Raw genomic sequence first — 25,531 nt, 5'->3', positions numbered from 1 at the left:
ATGCAACAGTCGAGCAATTTCCATGGCGGCGGCGGGGAAGTTAGCTCCATTTACAGGGGAGTTCGGAAGCGCAAATGGGGCAAGTGGGTATCCGAAATACGCAAGCCTGGCAAGAAGACCCGGATATGGCTGGGAAGCTTCGAGACGCCAGAAATGGCGGCCGCCGCTTACGACGCAGCCGCATTGCACCTGCGCGGCCACGAGGAGCGGCTAAATTTTTCGTAGCTGGCCAGAAGTCTTCCTCGCCCGGCGAGCTACAGCGCCGAGGACATTCTCATGGCCGCTCACGAGGCGGCTTTGCGAATGAAGAAGCCAGCCGGAGAGGCCGAGGTTGGCGGCTCCAGTTCGGCTCCCAGCGGACCCGTTACGGTTGGACTTTCTCCCAGCCAAATTCAGGCAATTAATGACTCGCCCCTGGATTCGCCGAAAATGTGGATGGGCTTGACGGACAATCTCATTGTGGAAGATGCCCGGGTGTAAACCCCCATCGCTCTCTTCTCCGGCGACGTTGAGAAGAGCGATGAGTGGGATGAAAACGAAATGGCTGCTCATTCCCTTTGGGACACTTAAATTAAATTCAGGATGTAAACCCCCATTAATTTGACTAAGAATATATATATATAGATAATGTAAAGTATCGATCTTAATTAATTGTTCACTAATATAAATAGCTAATATTACAAAATGAATTGACAAAATTAATTTGTCTGTGTGGTGATATTGTTTAAATTAATATATAGACAAAATTAATTGTTTGACTAAAATATTTTGTGGAGCCAACCTTATATATATATATATATATATATATATGTTTATGGTTTGTGCTATAGTAATGGAGTCATCATTTCCCATTGTGTACGTGTCTTCTTTCTCTTGCATGTTGGGTCATTTTAGATTGATTAATTTATTCACTAATTATATAATTAATTTCCTTACACATGGTACCTAGGGTTGACAATGGTTCGGTTTGGTTTTGGTTTTTGTCAAAACTATAATCAACCAAACTTAAATTACTAAAACCAAAACCAAACCATTACTCATTTGATTTTAAAAATTTAAAACCATAACCAAACCATTCGGTTTCAGTTTAATCATGGTTTCTTTAGTTTAATCCATGGATAAAAGCTTAATAGATGAGGTAGTGGATGTAAAGAGAATAGGGGATAGGATTATTATAGTGAAGATTAGTCTAGGAAGAATGACTATGAATATCTTTAGTACATATGCACCACAAGCGGGGTTAGGTGATGAGATAAAAACAAAATTCTGAGAGGACCTAGAGGGACTCATACAAATGATACCAAGAGGAAAGAAAGTGATTATAGGAGGTGACTTAAATGGGCACGTAGGTAGAGACGAAAACGGATATAGAGAGGTACATGGAGGGTATGGATTCGGGAAAATTAATAATGAGGGTAAATCTATCCTAGATTTTACTATGGCATATGGGCTCATTATAACCAATACTAGGTTCAAAAAACGGGACGAACACTTAATCACATATAAAAATATCACCTCAAGCACCCAAATAGATTACTTCCTCATGAGACAAAAGGATCGGTTATGTTGTAGGAATTGTAAGGTGATACCGGGAGAGTGTTTGACTACTCAACATAGACTTCTAGTACTTGATGTCCAAGTAAGAAATTGAAAGAGAAAAAATCACATAAAACAAAATCCAAGAATCAGGTGGTGGAATTTAAAAGAGGAGAAACAACTAATCTTCAAAGAAAAATTAAGGGGTAGAAGGGAATGGAATGGAGAAAGACAGACAAACCAAATGTGGAAAGAAATGGCTAATACTTTGAGAAGCACGGCAAAGGTAGTCCTTGGAGAGACAAATGGTAGAGCCCCTAACCTTAAGGAGTCTTGGTGGTAGAATGAAGAGGTACAATTGAAAATTAAAAATAAGAAAACTTGCTATAAGGCGGTATATCAATGCAATAATGAAGAAAATCAAAAAAATTATAAAGAAGCAAAAAAGGCAACAAAAAGAGCTGTTAGTGAAGCAAGGTCAAAATCATATGAGAATCTATATAAACGACTTGATACAAAAGATGGAGAAAGGGATATATATAAATTAGCTAAAGTAAGAGAAAGAAAAATACAGGATTTAAATCAAGTGAAATGCATAAAAGATGACAATCAAAATGTTTTAGTAAATGAGGGAGCGATTAAGGAGAGATGGAATGAGTATTTCACAAAATTATTCAATGATGGTGGTGACACAAGAGTTAGGTTGTGACATCTTAGTAACTCCGAAGGGAATGTGAGCTACACATTCTATCGACGCATAAGTTCAAATGAAATAAGACAAGCATTAAAAAAGATGAAAAATCATAAGACAGTGGGACCAGATAATGTACCAATAGAAGCATGGAAATGCATGGGAGAAGAGGGCATCTCCTGGCTAACGCAACTATTTAATGCCATCCTTAAATCAAAAAAGATGTCAGATGAGTGGAGGAAGAGTACTTTGGTTCCTATATACAAGAACAAATGAGATGTTCAAAACTGTGAAAATTATAGAGGAATTAAGTTAATGAGTCATACCATGAAACTCTGTGAGAGAGTAATAGAGCAAAGGCTCAGAAAGGAAACAAAGGTGTCAGAAAATCAGTTTGGTTTCATGCCTGGTAGGTCAACAATGGAAGCTATATATTTATTGAAGCGTCTAATAGAAAGGTATCGAGATCATCAGAAGGACCTACATATGGTGTTTATAGATCTAGAAAAGGCCTATGATAGGGTCCCTAGAGAAGTATTATGGAGGGTTTTAGAGAAGAAATGAATCAAAATAGCCTATATACAAGCCCTTAAGGACATGTATCATGGTGTAGAGACAAGGGTCAGAACATGCGGAGAGGATACTGAACCATTTACAACTACAATAGGACTGCATCAAGGTTCTACACTAAGTCCATACTTATTTGCCCTAGTAATGGATGAACTCACTAAAGATATTCAGACAGATGTGCCATGGTGTATGCTATTTGCAGACGACATAGTGTTGGTGGATAAAACAAAAGAATGAGTGAACACTAAGCTTGAGTTGTGGAGAAACAATTTAGAATCTAAGGGATTTAAATTAAGTAGAAAGAAAACAGAATATATGGAATGCAAATTTAGTAAAAATACAAGAGTGGATGATGTTATAATAAAATTAGAAGACCAAATATTACAAAGAAAAGACCATTTTCGATATTTGGGATCAGTGATTCAAAAAGATGGAGAAATCCACGAGAATGTCGCACATAGAATTAAGGCAGGTTGGCTAAAATGGAGAAATCCATCGGGGGTGTTATGCGATGGTAAAATTCCATTAAAATTGAAAGAAAAATTTTATAAGACAGCTATAAGACCAGTCTTGCTGTATGGCTCAGAATGTTAGGCAGTCAAATATCAGCATGAGCAAAAGACGAGTGTAGCAGAGATGAGGATGTTAAGATGGATGTGCGGACATACAAGAAAGGATAAAATTAGAAATGAAGTTATTCGTAATAAGGTAGGAGTAGTGCCAATCAAGGAGAAGATGAGAGAAACTAAACTAAGATGGTTTGGTCATGTGAGAAAGAGACTAAGAGATGCTCCTGTGATAAGAGTTGATGAAATGGAACAATTAGTCACAAAAAGAGGTAGAGGTAGACCCAAGAAGACTTTGGGAGAGACATTAAAATTTGATATGAAATATATGGATCTAAATGAGGATATGACAAAAGACAAAAATACATGGAAGTCTAGAATTCATGTAGCCGAGGAGCAGAGGAGCAAGAGAAATAAGGCAGAAAAGGTTAGAAAAATTGAGGGCAAGCGAGAGCAGGGGCCGAGCCCTAGCAAGAGAGATCCAGCGAGGGCGAGGGCGGGCGAACGAGCGAGAGGCAGCGAGGGTGAGAGAGAGTGAGAGTGAGGTTGAGAGATGAAGGAGAAGAGAAGTGGAGAAGGGTTTGCAAGTAAGACAATTGGGTTGGGATGGGCTAGCCTCAGGTGGGCGGGGTTGTATATAATATATATTATATATATATTCGATTCGGTTCGGTTTCGGTTCGGGTTTTGGTTTGGTTTTAGTGAAAACCATAACCAAACCATACCCATTGAAACAGTATTTGGTTTTTCCCCGAACCAAACCATTACCCAGTCAAACGATTTTTAACCACATTGACCGGTTCGGTTTCGGTTCGGTTCCCCACGATTTCTGTTGCAATTGCCATCCCTAATAGTACCTCCTGGTAGGAATTATCTCGTACTAACTACAGATAAAAGTGGACCCAAACAAAATTTGACACATTGACTTCTAAGATTCGTTAAAAATTCCTTTAGATAATAATTCCCACTTTTCTACGTAGATGATTACGTTAGAATCTAAACTATTTATTTTACATATAAGGCTGTATATCATTACAACAATGAAGAAAATTAAAAAAATTATAAAGAATCAAAAAAGGCAGCAAAAAAAGTTGTTAGTGAAACAAAGTCAAAAGTATACGAGAATCTATATAAACGACTTGATACAAAAGATGGAGAAAGAGATATATATAAATTAGCTAAAGCAAGAGAAAGAAAAACAAGAGATTTAAATTAAGTGAAATGTATAAAAGATGAAAATCAAAATGTATTAGTGAATGAGAGAGCGATTAAGGAGAGATGGAATGAGTATTTCACAAAATTATTCAATGATGATGGCGACACAAGAGTTAGGTTGGGACATCTTAGTAACTCCGAAAGGGAACGTGAACTATACATTTTATCGACGCATAAGTCCAAATGAAATAAGACAAGTATTAAAAAATATGAAAAATCATAAGGCGGTGGAACCGAATAATATATCAATAGAAGCATGGAAATGCATGGGAGAAGAAGGTATCTCATGGCTAACGAAATTATTTAACGCGATTCTTAAATCAAAAAATATGCCAGATGAGTGAAGGAAGAGTACTTTAGTCCCTATATATAAGAACAAAGGAGATGTTCAAAACTGTGAAAATTACAGAGGAATTAAGTTAATGAGCCATACCATGAAACTCTGGGAGAGAGTAATAGAGCAGAGGCTCAGAAAAAAAAAAAACAGAGGTCTCAGAAAATCAGTTTGGTTTCATGCCCGGTAGGTCAACAATGGAAACTATATACCTACTGAGGCGCCTAATGGAAAGGTATCAGGATCATCAGAAGGACCTACATATGGTGTTTATAGATCTAGAAAAGGCCTATGGTAGGGTCCCTAGAGAAGTATTATGGAGAGTTTTAGAGAAGAAATGAGTCCGAATAGCCTATTTACAAGCCCTTAAGGACATGTATCATAGTGCAGAGACAATGGTCAGAACATGCGAAGGGGATATTAAACCGTTTAAAATTACAATAGCATTGCATCAAGGTTCTGCACTAAGTCCATACTTATTTGCTTTAGTAATGGATGAACTCACTAAAGATATTCAGACAGAGGTGCCATGGTGTATGCTATTTGCATACGACATAGTGTTGGTGGATGAAACAAAAGAATGAGTGAATACTAAGCTTGAGTTATGGAGAAACAATTTAGAATCTAAGGGATTTAAATTAAGCAAAAAGAAAACAGAATATATGGAATGTAAATTTAGTAAGAATGCAAGAGTGGAGGATGTTATAATAAAATTGGAAGACCAAATCTTACAAAGAAAATACTATTTTCGATATTTGGGATCAGTGATTCAAAAAGATGGAGAAATTCACGAGGATGTCACACATAGAATTAAGGCATGTTGGCTAAAATGGAAAAATGCATCGAGGGTGTTATGTGATGGTAAAATCCCATTAAAATTGAAAGAAAAATTCTATAGGACAGCTATAAGACCAGTTTTGTTGTACGGCTCAAAATGTTAGGCAGTCAAATACCAACATGAGCAAAAGACGAGTGTAGCAGAGATGAGGATGTTAAGATTGATGTGCGGCCATACAAGAAAAGATAAAATTAGAAATGAAGTTATTCGTAATAAGATAGGAGTAGTGCCAATAGAGGAGAAGATGAGAGAGACTAGACTAAGATGGTTTGGTCATGTGAGAAGGAAACCAAGAGACGCTCATGTGAGGAGAGTTGATGAAATGGAACAATTAATCAAAAAAAGAGATAGAAGCAGACCTAAGAAGACTTTGAGGGAGACATTAAAGTTTGATATGGAGTGTATGGATCTCAATGAAGATATGACAAAAGATAGAAATACATGGAAGTTTAGAATTTATGTAATCGACCCCACATAGTGAGATAAAGGCTGGATATGTTGTTGTTATTGTTGTATACATATATATATATTTTTTTAGTATGAAGTTAAAAAAAATGAATTATCAAAATTATCTAGAAAAAATAATTGTTATTATAAAATTGACAAGAATACTCTTTTTATATTACAAAATTAAAAATTCTTATTTATAATTTCAAAAAAGTATTAAATTACCAAATCTATCTTGAAAACAATTTATTTTCGTTTTCTATACTAAGAAGTATTTAAAAAATTGAATAAAAATAAAATTCAATTCCAAGCAAAAAAAATAAAATAAAATTTTATATAATTGAAGGAAGAGGGCAGCAGAAGAAAAAGAAGGAAACAAAAAAAAATATGGTCGCAGTTATGCAAGCGGTAGTGGCGGCGATCAGATCTGGAAGAAGACGCGGTCGGTGGTGGAAGAAGAAGGGTGTCGGCGGCGAAGGCGATGACCAGATTTGGTTGTGGGCGAAGGAGGCGGACGATTTGACGACAGAAGAAGAAGAAGAAGAAGAAGAAAAGGGAACTTGTAGCAGAGAAGAGAAGAGAATGAACAGAGAAGAAAGAAAATGACAAAAAGTAAGTTTATCAATATAATTATTAAGAGGAACATCAACCAAAACTAATATAAAGGAGAAGATGATTAAGAATAACATACGGTGGAGAATAAGAAGACGAGCAAGCAGATCTGTGCGCGGATCAAGTAACTCAAAATTGATGTTCTGAATTTCTGGTTTTTGCAGATGGGAATCGCTGCAGCGAAGAGCCCAGTGGAGAGGAAGGCTATAAGCACCTTCCTTGAGCTTACAAAGCCTCCTCGGCACCATGAAAATTGAAGCACCAGCTGAGCTAGCCACGTCCGTCCTTCGCCTTGCACTACAAGAATTCTGGGATTTAGTGACAGAATATTTCTGTCGCTAAATCCAAAATTCCGTCGCAAAATATATTTAGCGATGGAAACTGTCCGTCGCTAAAGTCTGCGTCGCTAAATTTTCTTTGCGACGGATCCGTCGCTATTTTAGCAACTTCTTAGCGACAGAAATATTTCCGTCGCTAACTGTATTTTTTAAAAAAAATTGCGATGGAATATTTCCGCCGTAATATTTATAAAAAAAAAATTTAAAATTCCGTCGCTATTATTTTTTAAAAAAATATTTAAAATATAGCGACGGAATATTCCGTCGCTAATTAAAAAAAAAGAATTTTTTTATTTTTTTTAAATGGTGCGACGGATATTTCCGTCGCAATTTTTTTTAAAAAAAGAAATTCTTCTTTTTAGCGACGAACTATTCTGTCGCTATATTTTAGAATTTTTTTATGAAATTTATAATATTTTAAATTTTTTATTGAATTAACTATATCGACGGAAATTTTCCGTCGCTATTAATTTAGAATTTTTTTATTCAATTAATATAGCGACGGAAGTTTCCGTCGCTAATATTTTTCAAATTTTTTTTAAAATTAACTATAGCGACGAAAAATTCCGTCGCTACGAATTTTTTTGAATTTTATTAAATTAATTATAACGACGGAATTTTTCGTCGCTGAAGTAAATTAAAAAATATATTAATTTTTTTTTAAAACTTTAGCGACACAAATAATACACCCGTGCACGTGTATATCTATATAATACACTAAATTAATAATTTTAAAATATCAAATGAATAATCAAATACACAATTAGATACACACATATACATAATCAAATACATTAAATTAACACACATATCTATATACATAAACTAAACTAAATTAAATTAACACTAAATGAATTTACACTAAACTAAATTAACACACATATCTATATACATAATCAAATAACACACATAATCAAATATACATTAACACATACGGGCACGCACGTATATCTATATAATATACTAAATTAATAATTTTAAAATATCAAATGTACACAAAACATAAAACACTATAAAAAATACACAAAATAATAGGATACACATAATAAAATGTACATAATGAATAATCAAATACAAAATTAGATACACACATAAACATAATCAAATACACTAAATTAACACACATATCTTTACACATAAACTAAACTAAATTAAATTAACACTAAATTAATTTACACTAAACTAAATTAAATTAACACTAAATTAAATTAACACCAAATACAGAAATGAAGCAAACACACATGTAAATCTATATATATATATATATATATATACAGAGAGAGGGGGGACCTTTTGGAAATGGGCAGCGACGACGTGGCGGGGGGCGACGACGGTGTGCAGCAAGGATGCGACGAGCGATGCAGAAGCAGCGACGATGGCATGGGTGGGTTATACAGTTGTTATCATCCACACAGCATTATACATGTATGTATGTGCACAGGTTAATTCCTTCTCTCTCTGATTGAAGAAAATGAAATCCAAAATCAATGTTCAACAGGTGTTATAGACGCTTCTAACGGCTAGCTATGCCTATGGTTGTAAGGGAGAATGGAATAAATGGAGACTTACTGGAGTTGAACATTGATTCCAGAACCAATAATCTTGTCGTCTTCGTCTTCGTTTTGCCCCCAGATTGCTTGCTTGCTTCTATAACTATTTATATATATAAATATAAAAGCTCCAATTCCTCTGAATATATGCTTCCGAATACACACTAGCTACATCTATATATCTATAAAACCTCCAAATCTTATGGCTGATTATATATCCGCGAGAGTCTGCGATTAAAACAGCAAGACTATTGGCCACCACCCGAGACGCTTGGGATCAACAGAAACCAGAGAGAGAGAGAGGGGGAGAAGGGTAATACAGAGAGGGTAATGCAGAGAAGGGAGAAGAGGGAAAGAGGGAGAGAGCAGGGGGGGAGGGTTTTATGGGGGGAAGGGAAAGGAGGGGTTTACCGGGGGGAGTGAAAGAGGCGGGGAGTTCCCCACCTCTTTCATTAATAAATTTTATTTATTAATAATTTTTATATATAAATTTATGTAATATTAAAATTATTAAAATAATAATTATTATTATTTAATTAATAAAATTTATATTAATGTAAAATTATAATAATAAATAAAATTATTAAAATTATGATAATTATTAAATAATTTTATTAATAATTTATTATAATCATTTAAAATATCATAATAAAATAATTTAAATCATTGTATTTTAAATTAATATTAATTTAAAAAATACTTATATTATAAATCTAACAATTATAATAAATTAATTTGATATGTTATAAATACTATTTTAATAAAAAATTTATAAAAGATAAAAAAAATTCAAAAATATTATAACAATATTCTTTATATATTTTGAATGTTGAGTAGTCTTTAATTTTTTAAAGAAGAAAATTTTGATTATTTTCTCTTTCATATATAAAGAGTTTCCCTCATTATTAGGGGTATATAAACAATCGGTTCAATTATCAAATTAATTAAAAATTAATAAATTGAATTGAGAAATTAAACTAAATTAACTTGACCGATTAAACCAAATAAATTAAATTAACTAACAATAGAAAAAACTAAATATAGACTACATAAACTAAACAGATTCAATAAACCAAACAAACATATAAAAAAATTAATTAAAATTGAATTAACCGATAAACCAAATAAGCTAAAAAATCGAACAAGCTGAAAAATTGTGTGATAGGCCAAAAACGACGTCATTTTATTACCATAAAAAAATCATTGTCTTAAAATCCAATCGATTAGATTATTTTTAACTAAAAAATATAATTGAAAACAAAAAACTAATTTTTTTTAAAAACATTAATTGAATAGAAGCAAATTTTAAAAAAATGATAATTCTTATTAATTTGATTCAATTAATTCGATTATTTCGAATTTTAATTAATTTCATTCAATAAAGTAGTAAAAACCAAAAATAAAATTAGAAATTAAAAAATAATACATTTTAAAAACTAACGATATATTGTCATACAAACAAAGAGGTTATATCGAATTTTAATTAATTTGATTCAATAAAGTAGTAAACAACAAAAATAAAATTAAAAATTCTAAAAATCATAAATATTTAAAACTAACGATATACTGTCATACAAAGAAAAAAAGTGAAATGATGATCAACAAAACAACAAAGATATAATATTTAATAACATGAGGTAATTTGTTGCGACACCAACTAATGGTGCGAGGAAAAAGATAATGGTGATAACGACAAGTGATTGATAGTTGGTTGTTGACAAATAATAGTTAGTGGTTAACAAATACTGCCAATTAAGAGAGAGGGATATGAATTAGAATTTTTAAATTTATATAAAAATATATTTATTTTTTTCTTGTTCAACATTAATATTTTATTCATAACACTTAAACTTCAAAAATAAAAATTAACCCCCTATAGTTTTTTTCTAGTATAACTATTAAGGGAGAAAACCATTATTCAATATCTTAGTCCGAAAACTATTTCGAACTTATCTTTATATTTACTTATCTTGCTCATTTTATCAACCGCTACATAAATATATTAAATAAATATTTTATTTTTTATTATTTATTGTGAATGACTTAATTATATATTTAATTGTTTTATTTTTATATAATTCTCCTAATTATAGAGAATAAGACATTGATAAGATAGCTTATAAACTCTTTTCTATATAATGTAATTCCTCGATATTGTTTTATTTTTATGCACATGAAATATATTAATTAATGTATTTGGAATTTAGTAATATTATGATTTTTAAATTTAATATATTTATCTAAAATTAATATATTTATCTAAATTTTTAATTTTTTTAATTAAATATACATTAATATATTTAATTTCTTATAGAATTTAATATTTATAAATTAATTAAATAAATAAATAAAAATTAAGTTTAGCGACAGATTGAAAGTTCCATATCTACATCAGCAACGAACTCGTACAATTCGTCACTAAATTTATTTATTTATTTATTTTTTATTATTTGATTTCGTATTAAATATTAATTTTTTATTTTTAAAATTTGCGACAAAAAAAAATTTCCGTCTCTATATTTCAAAAGCAAAAAAATTACAATTAAAATTTAATTTTTTAGCAATGGAAATAGTTTTGCATCGCTAAAAGTAGTGACAGAATATTAAATCTGTTGCAAAATTTAATTTATTATTTTTTATTTTAAACTTTATGGACGGAATTTATTTCCGTCTCTAATATTTGCGACATAAGATAAATTCCATCGGTAAAATTAATGATAGAAAATAAATTTCGTCTCTATCTAAAAATGTATTTTTTAATTTTTTTATTATTAAAACTATTATTAAAATAAATTCTTGCCTCTTGAATTTATTTATTTTTAATATTTTAATTATATAAAAAATAATATAACTTATAAAAATAATATTAATAATTATTTAATTAATAAAAATAATGTATTTTAAATAAAATTTTATTATTAAATAACTTAAATAAAATCTTACTGTAATTATCTAAAATGTGATAATAAAATAATTTAAATTATTATATTTTAAATTAATATTTATTTAAAAATTAATTTGATATATTGAATTATTTATTAATAGTTTGTTATATTAAAAAATTAATTTTTCTATAAATAAAAATTATATTAAACAAAATCTACATAACATTTATAAATTTTTAGGGTAATTTTTGAGTTTCATAAAAAAAATTAAAAAATAAAAATTAAAAACATCCACGGAACTTAGGATTCTCAATTATAGAATAGAACAATACTAATGGCAGAACCCATCTGATCAACACAGCGAGTTTCAAATTGTTGAATTTCATCTACAAGTCAGAGATAAAATTAGAGAGGACAAATGATAAAGAGATATATTTATTTTTTTCTTGATCCACATTAATGTTTTGTACATAATATTTATATTAGATAGTGACATATGATATTGTTATCAAGTATAAGACACAATGTCGTTCATATATTGGTCATGTTTGTTGCAACTTGATTAAAGAAATTATAGTTTATAACTTAAAATAAGTTGTGAACTTATTTGTTACAACTTCTCAGAAAGATGTAAAAGCTGGGGTACCCTATCTTTGAAAAAGTCAACTTCTACCCCTTCTAAAAGCTAGTAGAAGCTATAAGTTATAATTCTATAAATTAAAACAAACAATACATTACCATTTTTTTTAAGTTAAAAGTTAAAAATTACAGCTTTTAAGCTGCAAAAAAACAAGCCCATTATGGTTTTTAAACCTTTTAGCTTAGCAAAAAATTCTCATAGTTAATAAATATTACAAGCCCATTATTGTTTACATTTTGTACACACTTAATAAATATTACAAATAATTAATTATTATACATTTAATTGATATAGTTAGAATTTAGCAATGTTATGATTTTTAATATTAATATATTTATTTAAATTTTATAAATTAATTTTTTAATATTCATCTCATGGTTAAATGTATATTTAAATATTTATTCCAAATTTAAATATTTATAAATTAATTAAATAAAATAATTAAAAATTAAAGGTAGCGACAGAATATTGAATCCGTGGATAAATCAGTCACGAATTTGAATAATCCGTTGCTAATTTTAATTTTTTTATTAATTTTATTTTTAGTTTTTTATTATTATTAAAATTTAACGACAGAAAGTTATATCCGTTGCTATTTTTAGCGACGGAAATATCCTTCCATCGCTAAATTTTAATAATAAAAAATTTAAATTTTAAATTTTATTTTAATTATTTAAACTAATATTAAAATTAATTTTTTCTTTTAAAATATGCGACGGAAACTTTTTTCCGTCGCTAAAAATAGCGACAGAAACAAATTCCGTCGCTATATAAAAATTTAATTTTTATTTTTTTATTATTATTAAAATTTAGCGACGGAAAGTTATATCCATTACTATTTTTAGCGACGGAAATATCGTTTCGTCGCTAAATTTTAATAATAAAAAATTTAAATTTAAAATTTTATTTTAATTATTTAAACTAATATTAAATTAATTTTTTCTTTTAAAATATTGCGACGGAAACTTTTTTCCATCGCTAAAAATAGCGACACAAACAAATTTCGTCGCTATATAAAAATTTAATTTTTATTTTTTTATTATTATTAAAATTTAGCGACAGAAAATTATTTCCGTCGCTAAAATTAGCGACGGATTATTATTTCCGTAGCTAAAAAAATAATTTTTTTTATTTTTTTATTTTTGTAGCAACGAAAAAATATTCCGTCGCTAAAATCCGTTGCTAATTCTAAAAAAAAAAAAAATTAATCCATCGTTATTCCGTCACAAAATAGCGACGGAAATGTCCGTCGCTAAAAATCCATCGCTAAATCCCGTTTTTCTTGTAGTGTTGTCTAAAGGCAAAGTTTAATTGATTAATTAATTAATTAGCCGTTCCAAAGGCAAACTTTTATTCCTTGTAAATTGTACATACATATTTTTAACTTAGTATAATCAATTTAAAATTAAGCTAATTAACGAATGTCAAGAACAAACTAATTACTTAATTAGTTCATTATTACAAATGCAAAGGTATATATGCGTGTGTGGTATTAACCAAAAAAAAGTTGATCACCTATACTAATTTAAAATTAATAAAGAACAAAACACAATCAGTAATAGAAAAATGCTACTAGTATAAACAATTGAGTTATCGAGAGGATGATCGAAAATGTCAAATGATGAAAATGTTCTCCCTTAATTTGTCGTTGACGTATTTGAATGAAGCCCGATTGCACTAAGCCTAATCGGGGTTCAAAAAGTTCAGGCTTCTCCCATCTAATGCACTTTGATAATCGATGATGAAACTTAATTTGATTATTGAATTTATCATCTCGCCAGTATATAGAACACGGTCTCAATAATAAGCCAGAGAAATAATTCAAGAAGGGGAGGTAAAGTGGCCATCTTCTGCTAGGGAGGAGAGGCTAAAAAACTTTTTTTAAGAAAGATAGATGTTTGGGAGGAGAAAATTGAAATGAGTAGACTCTACCATTGTTTGCCATCTTTTAAAACAACCTTGCTTTAATACCAAAGTAGAGGGATATTTAGAAGGAAAAGACTTTTTTAAGAGAGAGAAATGTTTTGGCGGAGGAATTGTAGAATTTCCCCTTTATTTTTCAAACTTCAAATACAATGGAGTTAACCTTTAAAATATAAGTACATAAATCCATTCACGAACCACACTAATGACATGAATCAAAATAGCCAATACATGACCAATAATTAATTAATAAAATAACATTGAACTTACGCGCACACAAAAACCAAGACACATCCATCTAGCTAGAAAATTGAAATTGATCTTCAACGTCTTCCGCATGCACATGCTGGCCCGCGCGCAGGGTTAATGATTCAGCTAGACAAAATATTTGTCAATGAATTTCACGACTTCAATGACAAAAGCGATGGCACCCGCAACAAAAGCAATGAAACCATATGGAGTTGCCAGATATGTCCGTATAAAATACGCCCTAATCGCCGGCCACCGGTGTCCGCTGTAGTCGGTCGCCTTCTTGTAGGTATTCGCGAAGTAGAACTTTTCCAGAACCAGTTGCTTGCACAGATTGTTGAATAGATTCGTGGCTTCATGCCTCGCCCCCAAGTAGTTGTTTATCACCCTGGCATCCTCCAGCACTTGGATATCTTCATCGGTGTTCACGAGCAAATCCATTAGAAACGCATAGGATGTCATGTAACAGACAACGCCGTGGCAACACTGCTCGAAGGCTATAAGATTCCTCAAGATTTGCTCCGTGGAATCGTAGATGTCCAACCTCGGAATATGAAATTCGGGGCTAGAAAACAACCAATTTATTCCCGTCACTTGCTTAAAATAAACCTTGAACTGATGATCTCCATCGGCCACGAAGTCCACTCCGGCGAAGTCGAGGTTCGATGCCGAATCCCCGTAATTTTTGGCATGGTCCATCTCCTCTAATGGGTGGGGAGGGTGGTAGTAGCTGTGCAGAAGATGGAGTATATGGAGATTGGAAGCAGCAGACAACGTCGTTGCTTCCTGATCCTTCTTCTCTTTATCGCCCCCACCACTACTTGTGGCAGTGGTGTCGACACTGCCTCCGACTGATGGTGAAGGGGCGTTGAAGCTGAGCACTTTCCGAAAGAACTGATGAACGTATTCTGTAAGCGAATGGGGATGACTCCGAATCCGATTGAAGGTGAGTTGAAACAATTTTTCAAGAACGAAAAAGGGAAGCTGGTTCTCTAGCAGTATCAAGTCGTGTTGGATACTGTTGAGCATCACCACACTGCCGAATATAGGATCGTTTCGACTTTGCTTGAACTTGTCGATATTGTAATGCTTGTAGAGGAATTCGAGTATGAAACAACCGTCGATGACCAACATCTCTTTGCTCAAGGCTTTGGCTTTTTCTGTGTCGACTGCATAAGACTTCTTGGCCTCCTCTTTCAAGTTTTCCATCTCATGTAGACATCGATCGAGGATTCGATCTTTATCCTGCGGATCATCAGAAACGCGAGCCAAGAGATCATTCAAGTAACTCAATTTGATGTTTTGAATTTCTGGGCTTTCCAGATGAGGATCGTTGTGGCTGTGAAGAGGTCCAATGGAGAAGAGGCGAGGGGTATAAGCCGTTTCGTTCAGCTTACGAAGCCTCTCCGGCACCATGAAAATTGAAGCTCGAGCCATGTCTGCCACCTTGTTCACACCTTCATCGATCGTCCTCATATCCAAGGCCGTACCATCGTCGGTTTGCACTATAATGATGGTGTCCATGTATATGAACAAAGTAAATACACACTAATCTTACGTATCCTAATTAATTAAGTAGCTACGTACGTAGCTTTAGTGTTATTGGGGAGACTCCCTATATATAGAGGGGTGTTCGGTGTTCCGCAACAATGGCTAGTCGATGGGCATTGTTTTAAGATTGATGAACAAGATATCCCTTTATCCAACAAGTTTTTCTTACAAGCTGGTGATGAATTAGATCATATGCTTTCTTATCTGGTTGTAAAGAACATGTCTAAGGGGAGATAAAGAATGTGAAAAGGATAAATCTAGTTTTGGACTAAAATGCTTTCGTTTGTTGTTTTCTTACAGTTGGGATATCGACTTGAGTTAGCAGGGGATGCAATTAGTGTATGAATCTGCCATGAAGTGCAGTAACTCTGTTCTTAGTTTCGATATTATTATTCTTTGACTGGGAATGAAGCCAATCACTAGTCGCGAATCTTCCATCCATTTACAAAAGATTATGCATGGCCCGATGTGATGTGACGTGCTCCTTTGCTAATTAAAGGTGAAAAGAAGATTATATAAAGTAAAAGAATAAAGAGAAGCAGGTTTGTTTATACCTTGCTCCACGGTTTGGTCACTTCTCGGTAATGTTTTCGCTGGCGTCGTGAAGCACGGGTGACCATGCCATGGTAAATCCATTAGCAGTAGGTACCATCAAACTAGCTAGCTAGCTAGCTTGCTTGCTCCTCAAATTTGGGCAATATTGTGCCAATAAAATATAAAAATTATTTTATTATACATAACTCCTCAAGAATTAACTCAACTCTCGTTTACATAAGAGAGGTTAACTCTGTTTATAGACAAAATGTGAAATTCATTTACAAAATTACGCCCCTTTTAATGAATTTTATTAGTTTTTGGTCCATAGAATCTCTAGAATGGAAATGTACATTTTGTTTTCATCATTTCAAAAACAAAAAATTAAAATTAAAAGTAAATTCTTTGTTGATTCAAGTTAGTTATATGCATGTGTACATACAGAAATTGCAAAAAAAGCCAGTACTATACTCATTCCCATGCTTGATGATGATACAAGAAATAATGGGCCTAAAAATCTGGGGTTCATTGTGATGGCTCCCAAATCCAATCCCATGCGTAAAGTTCTCTATATTGTTCAAGTGGTTAAGTGCACCGGATTCAGGTGTTAGATATGTTAAGATTGTGTGTTTGAATCATGGATAGTGTAGTTTGTGACGTCCCTCTCTCTCTCGGGACTCGAAAGAAATTTAGATGAAATTATAAATAGATCAATGTACATATCTCTTTCCTTAAGTACATATAATTATATATTAATTTAAACAAATCCAACCATACACCCAATACCCCTTTACTAGATATGATTAGATTTGCCAAGAAATATCCAAAATGGCATTTATCACCCAACTTTATTACAACACAGAATTTGTAATTTTAAAAATGATTCATGAATAAAATACTCTTCATGGCTCCTCGACCGCATCCGATGGTGATACTTCCACTAATACTGCATTTTTTTTACTATGGCACCAACTATCTGTATGGTTAGTTAGGGAGGGAGACTCCTAAAACTTAACAAATGCAATATATATAAAATAGCAAATCAAGTTCATAGCAAACATTGAAAAAAAAACATTAAATGATTTATGCATGCAGACTTGTCCAATCTCATCTATCTTAAACTCTTGATGGTCTCCATATGATTTCCCATGAACCCCAACATGATCTATGTTTTATCCCTAAAATTTATAATCACATGCCACACTTCCCTGTCATTACATACAAGTTATAATCATAAAATTTGTACATAAAATATATATTAAACCTCACTATTTGCCTTTACTGTCTTGATAAATCTTTTTGAATAGATTTCTTTTAAGTGTTGAAAATATCGTAGCCACATGTTAGAATTATTATAACAAAAAATCAATATAATAAGTTAAAAAATTATTTTAACTAAATATTATTAAACCATTTTAAAATATAATATTAGACCTCATACCTCAAATTATAATTACAACGATCTGACTTGCTCTATTACCGACTCTTAATTTTTCTTTTAAATTTTTATTTACAATTACTTAACTTCCACAAAAATGCTTTATTTATAGAGTTTTTCTTCTTTTTCATCAATTTTGTTACTCTCAATCATCTTCCTTTCTTCTTCTTTTCACCAGCTATCTCATATAATTTGCAAAACTATTAAATCAATTTAAATCCATACTCAATTGACACTCATTGCATGCCACACGTCTCTATTTGACAAGTTAATTTGGCAACGAACTTCAATTTTAAAATACCATGCATGCTCCTACAATTTATCAATTCCATCTCAATTAATGTCCTTTCATATCCTCGTTTAATGCGTCGTTCCTTTCAATTAATGTTTTTTTATTTACATGACTTCCATTTCTTGTGGCTATAATTGCTTGCAATTGGAAATAATAAAAAAATTAAGAATTTAAACAGTGTTCGTGACCAGTGATTGGCTTCACTTAATAATGTGCAATTCATTAATAATCCTTCAGCAAATGCCCACCTGCGGGATCAAATCTGCGTCACCCGGCCAGCCACCTCATGCGCGACCGCCCGTGCTGCACACCTCGTTCATTTATTAATGTATAATCCATTAAATTTATACCAATCTTAATTTCGAGTTGTTAAAATTTTCAAAAAATTCTTAATCATCTCCATATTTTAAAATATACAAATTTTAATTTATTCTATTAAATTTCTCAAATTCAAAAAATATCAATAAATCATACATAATTCATCTCAATCAAAGACATTAATTTTTCTCAAAATATTGTGATATTACATGGTTTATATCAACTATTGTTACACGAGCGGTCACAGACACGAATCTTTGATCTAGATTTACCTAATTTTCGACTGTTGCCAGATTGATCAAAATGTGTAAATTATAAAAGAGAAGGTGATGGTCTTCTTAAAAAATTTAAGTATTGGAACTTCAGAATTCCTACAATAAAAAAAAAAAAAAATCCAATCCCATGTGAAACCCAGAAATTAATGGGTTGGCAGCAATCAACAGTCTTAGATTAGATATTAACCAATATCCATGCTGCATGCACAGCGCTGGAGTCTTGACTCAGCCCCCATTGCAGTTAAAGATTCTCATTCATCTTTAAATTCCAACTTCCCACCTCATTTAGGTACTGTTTATTTTTCAATATATAAATTAAAAAAATAAAAATATTTTTCATTGTATTTATTAAATTTACCTTTAACTCTTAAAAAAGAAATAATATAACTTGTTATTTGAATTTTTTAAATAAATTTATTTCTCATCTCCTTTTAGATAAATTTATCTTAATTCTTACAGAAAAAAAAAATGACATATATGTTCTTCCATGTAATTTAAAAAATTTAATAATTAATTTAATAAAAATCTTAAAATGCTTCATAACCTTATTTTGATCATTTTATATTTTGATCCGAATAGAATTTTAAGCTTATTTTGATATAATTTTATTTTACTTCTTTTAACAAACGCTGCCTTAAAGAATAAATGAAAATATTATTTTTTTATTTTTTTGTAATATTTTTAATGACAGCTTATGTATTAAAAATTTAGGATGTCATTATCTTTATTGTTTTCAACCTATTTTGACTTTTTAATTTTTTAAAATATTAAAAATGTGTTTACTTTACTATTTTTAAAAATAAATAAAAATTATAAAGGAAACCCAAAACAAAGTGTTTTGAGTCAAAACACGCTAAAAATACCAAAACGCAAAAAAATCCATCAACCCCCCAATCTCGCACACAAATTTCTCGTCCCTCTCTCTTTCTCTCATCTCTCCCATTCCTTCTCAATCCTCGGTCATCGATCTCGCTCGCCATTCCTATCATCGCCGTCGACCGTCCCCTGTCGTTCGATCTTGCTAGTTTTGTCTCCTATATCCTCTATTCTTCTCTTCTCTCTCCTTTCTCATATTCCTTCTCTTGCAGGTTTTTGGGTAAGTTGGTCGATGGGCCCTTGGGTGTCGGGTGGTTGCCTCTGATTGTTGAAAACCACCAATCACGATGACCGATGGCGATTAATAATGCATATGGTGTTGGGTTTGATCAAACGTTTAAACTTAAATCTAAGGAGATTTTGCTAATGGATCTTGCTGATTTTTTGATATATTGGTCGATAGACCTTTGGGTGTCGAGTGGTTGTCTCTGATTGCCGAAAACGACTAGCCACAGTGGTCGGTGCCCAATGGCAACTAGCAGTGCGTTTTTCACTTCTGGCTAAAAATTAAAAATTAGATCTACGAAAATTCAACTTTTAGATCTACGAAAATTCAACTTTTAGATCTGGCCAATTTTTGTATATGTTAACTCCCTTATCTTTGAATTTCAAATGGTAGGCTCTAATTGTGTGAATCTGCAACTAGTGATGGTCGTCATTGATGGAGAAGATATAGGGTACCAGAGAAAATAGAAGAAGAAAAAAGAAAAAAAAATAGAAATTTTTTTTCATAAATTTTGAAAATAAAATTATATATTTACTTAAAATTAAAAAATGTACTATACCTATATTATAATTAAAAATATAGTATAACATTTAGTATATTATTAAGTGTATTATATAATAATATTTAATATAAATTATCGATAAAATGTATGTCAGTAATTCATTAATCAAATTTATTATTTTATTTTAATAGTATAATTTCATTAAAAATAGTTAATTTTATTATTTAATAATTAAATTTATTAAATAAAATATTTTTAAAAAAATCAAAATAAACTCGTTTTCTAGTTTTATATTTTAAGAAACAGTTTTTCAGAATAATAAAAAAAAATACATTCTCAAAAATTATAAAATACAAAACTGAAAATGAATTTGAAATTGAAACACAAAAATAATACAATCTTATTTTCTCAAATCACATCTAACTTTAAACTCGTCTGAAATCTTATCTATATATTTAATTAAAATTAAAATAATATTAAATTTAAAAAAAAAAACTATAACATCTAAAGTAATATATCTAAGATTAAAATTAAAATATCAAAAAAAAATTAAGATTGAAAAGATAAAAAAATATTTTTAATATATATATTATGATTATTTACAAGCTTAATAACTTATTTATGAACTAAAACATAAATAAAAAAATTAAAATATTGATATTTATATTTATTTATACTTTTATATAAACAAACACCATATCTTCGTGTTATAAAATCCTCCCCCTCCCAAAATACCCTAAATAAAAATTAACTACTTAATAAGATTTAAACTGATGACTATATAATAGCTAATAATTTTTCAAACAACTTTATTATTATATCAAAACTCTTTTATTTAAAACTATCTCCGACCCTCATTAGAGATACAATCACAAATTTATGCGATAGAAAAAGTAGTAATCGTAAGAATACTACATCTAAATTATAGACTAAAATGGGACCTCATATAGCCACTTACAATTGCGTTATGGCCCTCATCAACTCAAGCAATGTGGAGTGGGGGAATGTACCAAACCTTCTTTTGTGGAGTGGGGGAATGTACCAAACCTTCTTTTTGCTTGAATTAAGACAAGGTTCAAAGAGCAGAGGGGAGAAAACCCACATATATTTGAAATAGAAATCTATGCTACATAGAAAGCAAAACCATATATAGCAAAACTCAAAAGATTTTCTGGAGAGAATTTTAAAAAGAATTTGTTGTAACATAGTCGATATGTTTAGCAAGAAATCTAAGTTAATGAACTAGAAGTTATAATCTTTCACTCATTTTAAATTTTATTTATAAATATGAATGATTGTAATCTTTCAAATTTTATTTACTCATATAAATAGTTGTAACATTTAATAAAGGATTACGCTTCACTTGTTTTAAATTCTATTTACACAAATAAGTTATTCCACTATAAAAAATTCATGATTTAGTGACGGAATTTTTTGGTCACTAATTAGAGACGATTTCCATCACTAAATTTTAGTGACAGATTTGCGACGGGTATTCCGTTGTCAAATTTTTTAATTTTTTTTAAATTTAGTGGCGGAATTAACGACGAAAAATTCTGTCACTAAACATTTTTAATATTTTTTAATTAATATATTAAATTTAGTGACGAAATTCCTATCGCTAAATAATTAATAAAAATAAAAATAAAATGAATTTTCTTTAGTGACGGAACATTCTGACACTAAATTCTTAGTAAAAAAAATAAAATTACTTTTATTCAACGACGGCACTGGCCGTCGCTAAATTATTAAAACAAAAAAATTAAAATTAAATTTATTTATTAAAATTAAGTTTAAAAAAATAAATTTAAAATGAAATTAATTTAGAAAAGAATTTGAAAAAATAAAAAATAAATTGAAAATATATTAGCGATTGATATCCGTCACTAAAATAATTAAAAAAATAATTAAATTTATTTAGTGATGGAATTCTCGTCACTAAATAATTTAAAAAATAAATTTAAAATGAAATTAATTTAGTGTCAGAGACCCGTCGCTAAATTAATTAAAATACATTTAAAAAGAAATTAATTTAGCGATGGAACAGCCATCGCTAAATTAATTAAAAAGAAATTGAAATTAAATTTATTTAATGATGAAAATTGTCAAATAATTTAAAAAAATAAATTTAAAATGAAATTAAATTATGAAATAATTTTAAAAAATAAAAATAAAATAAAATTAATTTAGCAAAGAAATACGCCTAGCTAAATTAATTAAAAAATTTTGAAATTAAATTTAAAATGAAATGAATTTACAAAGAATTGTAAAAATAAAAAATAAAATGAAATTAACTTAGCAACAGAACTCCTGTTGCTAAATTAATTAAAAAAATTGAAACTAAATTTATTTAGCAACGAGAAATACCATAGCTAAATAATTTTAAAAAATAAATTTAAAATAAAATTAATTTTGAAAAGAATTTTAATAAATAAAAAAAATAAAATTAATTTAGCAATGGAATACCCGTTGCTAAATTAATTAAAAAAATTGAAATTAAATTTATTTAGCAACGGGATATTCCGTCTCTAAATAATTTTAAAAAATAAATTTAAAATAAAATTAATTTAGCAAAAATATTGAAAATATAAAAAAAATTAATTTAGTGACAAAAATCTCGTAGCAAAATTAATTAAAAAATTTGAAATTCCCCTCACTAAATAATTTTAAAAAAAAATTAAAATGAAATTAATTTAGCAAACAAATTAAAAAAATATAAAAAAAAAAATTAATTTAGCACGGAATACCTGTCGCTAAATTATTAAAAAAATAACATTAAAATAAAATTTATTATGCGACGGGTTATCCCATCTCTAAATAAATTTAAAAAATAAATATTATATTATATTAAATTAGCAAAGAATTCAAAAAAATAAAAAAAAAATGAAATTTATCGAGCGACATAATACCCATCGCTAAATTACTAAAAAAAATAACATTCAAATTAAATTTATTTAACTATGGGACATTTCGTCGCTAAATAAATTAAAAAAATAAAAATTAAATTAAATTAATTTATCGAAGAATTTGACAAATAAAAATAAAATGAAATTTATCTAGAGACGGAATACCCGTTGCTAAATTACTAAAAAACTTAAAATTAATTTAGTGAGAGGATGTCTGTTGTTAAAAAATTTGAAAAAATAAAAATAAATAAAATAAATTTAGCGACGAGTTATCGGTTGCTAAATTATTTTAAAAAAATAATATTAAAATAAAATTTATTTAGTGATGGAAAATTTCGTGCTAAGAAATTTAAAAAATTAAAATAAAAATTATTTAGTGACAAGATAATTAGAAAAAAATAAAAATAAAATGAAATTAATTTAGAGACAGAAACTCATCACTAAATTATTAAAAAAATAAAAATAAAATAAAATTTATTTAGCAATGAGAGATTCGCTGCTAAGTGATTTAATAAATAAATTAAAATAAAATATATTCAGCAATGGAAAGCCATGGCTAAATAATTAGAAAAAAATAAAAATTAAATTAAATTAATTTAGCGATGGATAACCGACAGAAAATTATTTAAAAAACAAACATAAAATAAAAATAAAATAAAATTTATTTAGTGACTAGAATAGCAGTCCCTAAATAAAAATTAGTAAAATAATTAGTAAATTAATTAGTAAAATAAAAAAATTATTTAGCGACAATTACTTGTCGCTAAATTATTAAAAAATAAAATTTATTTAATGATGGACTATCTCGTTGCTAATTAAATTTAAAAAATAATTTTAAAATTAAATTTATTTAGCAACGTGGGTCGCTAAATAATTAAAAAAATAAAAATAAAATAAAATTTATTTAGTGATCAGATAAACCATCACTAAATAATTTAGAAAATAAAATTAAAATGATATTTATTTAAGCAAGGAATATTTTATCGCTAGATAATTAAAAAAAGTAAAAAAATTAAAGTTATTACTCTGTCGTTAAATAATTAAAAAATTTAATAAAATTAAAATTATTTAGTAATAAAATATTTCACTGCTAAATAATTATAAAAAATTAAATTATTTAAGAAATTTAAAATTTAAAATTATTTAAATAAATATAAATATAACTTCTATAATTCATAAAAATATCTCAAGAGTATAGTTTGGATCATCATCCCATGCTTAAGGCTAGACTTAAAGATTAAAACAAATTATCAACAATATTTAACTGAATAATACTCGAAACTATATTAATTTTAAGAAATGTTATAAGGCTATAACTTTACTCTCCACACTTATGTTTTCATATGTTAGAAGGCTACAAATTATTTAACGACAAAATATTTTCGTAGCTAAAAAGTATAGAATTAAATAAAATTAAAAATTTTATTAAATTTTTTACTGAATATATATATAAATCTTTCCATCAAGTTATATATATAAATCAGGACCACTTAACAAATTAGTATAAAATAATGCATTATAAAATAAGAAATAATTTGTTAATTCGATGAGTTATATGATTCAAAATCTTATCTATTTTAAATAAAATAAGTGTAGAAAGAGATATAAGCAACTCGTAACGTGAAAAAAAATTTTTTATTGAATGGTTTTATGATCCAAATGAAATCATGCATCTTATAGAAAAATTTCACTCTTCTGTTGATGTATCATTAATTTTTTCGATAATAAATTAATATTTGATAATATCAATTTTCTCACTCATCTGTTGATTAATAGCATATGACACTTTTTTAATTTGATATAAGCATGCATGCTATGCACTATATATCTTTTGTAAGTTCTTTTTCATATTGATTTTATTATCATATTTTTTGTTAGTTCAGGTAAATTCAATCATAGATCCAACAAACACTACAAGTAAACATTTTTTATAAATAATAATAAATTCTCTTTTACCTAAACAACAAACGTTACAATAATTTTATAAATAGAGATTTAATACAAAAAATTCATCACAAAACATTTGGATCATATCATTATTTGAAAATATTTTTTTTATTATTTTGAAATTTAAATGAGATTGGAGAGATTAGTGGGATCATTCGAGTCTTAGAGGAAAAATATATACACAAACATGAAAAAAATTAAATTAATATATTGATCAATGATCGTATATCGACAAATACATCCAAAAGGACATAATATTACCTAAGTAATTT

The 25,531-nt window shown here is 29.1% G+C and overlaps 1 protein-coding gene and 1 pseudogene across 1 annotated transcript; one reads left to right on the top strand and one right to left on the bottom strand.

Moving 5' to 3' along the window:
• Positions 1-480, top strand: LOC127799225 (ethylene-responsive transcription factor ERF021-like; annotated as a pseudogene).
• A 14,040-nt stretch (positions 481-14,520) lies between these two features.
• Positions 14,521-15,918, bottom strand: LOC127799224 (UPF0481 protein At3g47200-like). The gene has a single exon (XM_052333044.1). It carries the CDS (start codon positions 15,916-15,918, stop codon positions 14,521-14,523), a length of 1,398 nt encoding a protein of 465 aa, XP_052189004.1.
• Between the last annotated feature and the right edge of the window lie 9,613 nt (positions 15,919-25,531).

This window comes from Diospyros lotus, chromosome 4, assembly GCF_014633365.1.
Source record: "Diospyros lotus cultivar Yz01 chromosome 4, ASM1463336v1, whole genome shotgun sequence".
In the NCBI taxonomy this organism is placed as follows: domain Eukaryota; kingdom Viridiplantae; phylum Streptophyta; class Magnoliopsida; order Ericales; family Ebenaceae; genus Diospyros; species Diospyros lotus.
Note: the sequence above shows the minus strand (reverse complement) of the source record. Positions and strands in the feature narration are given on the sequence as shown.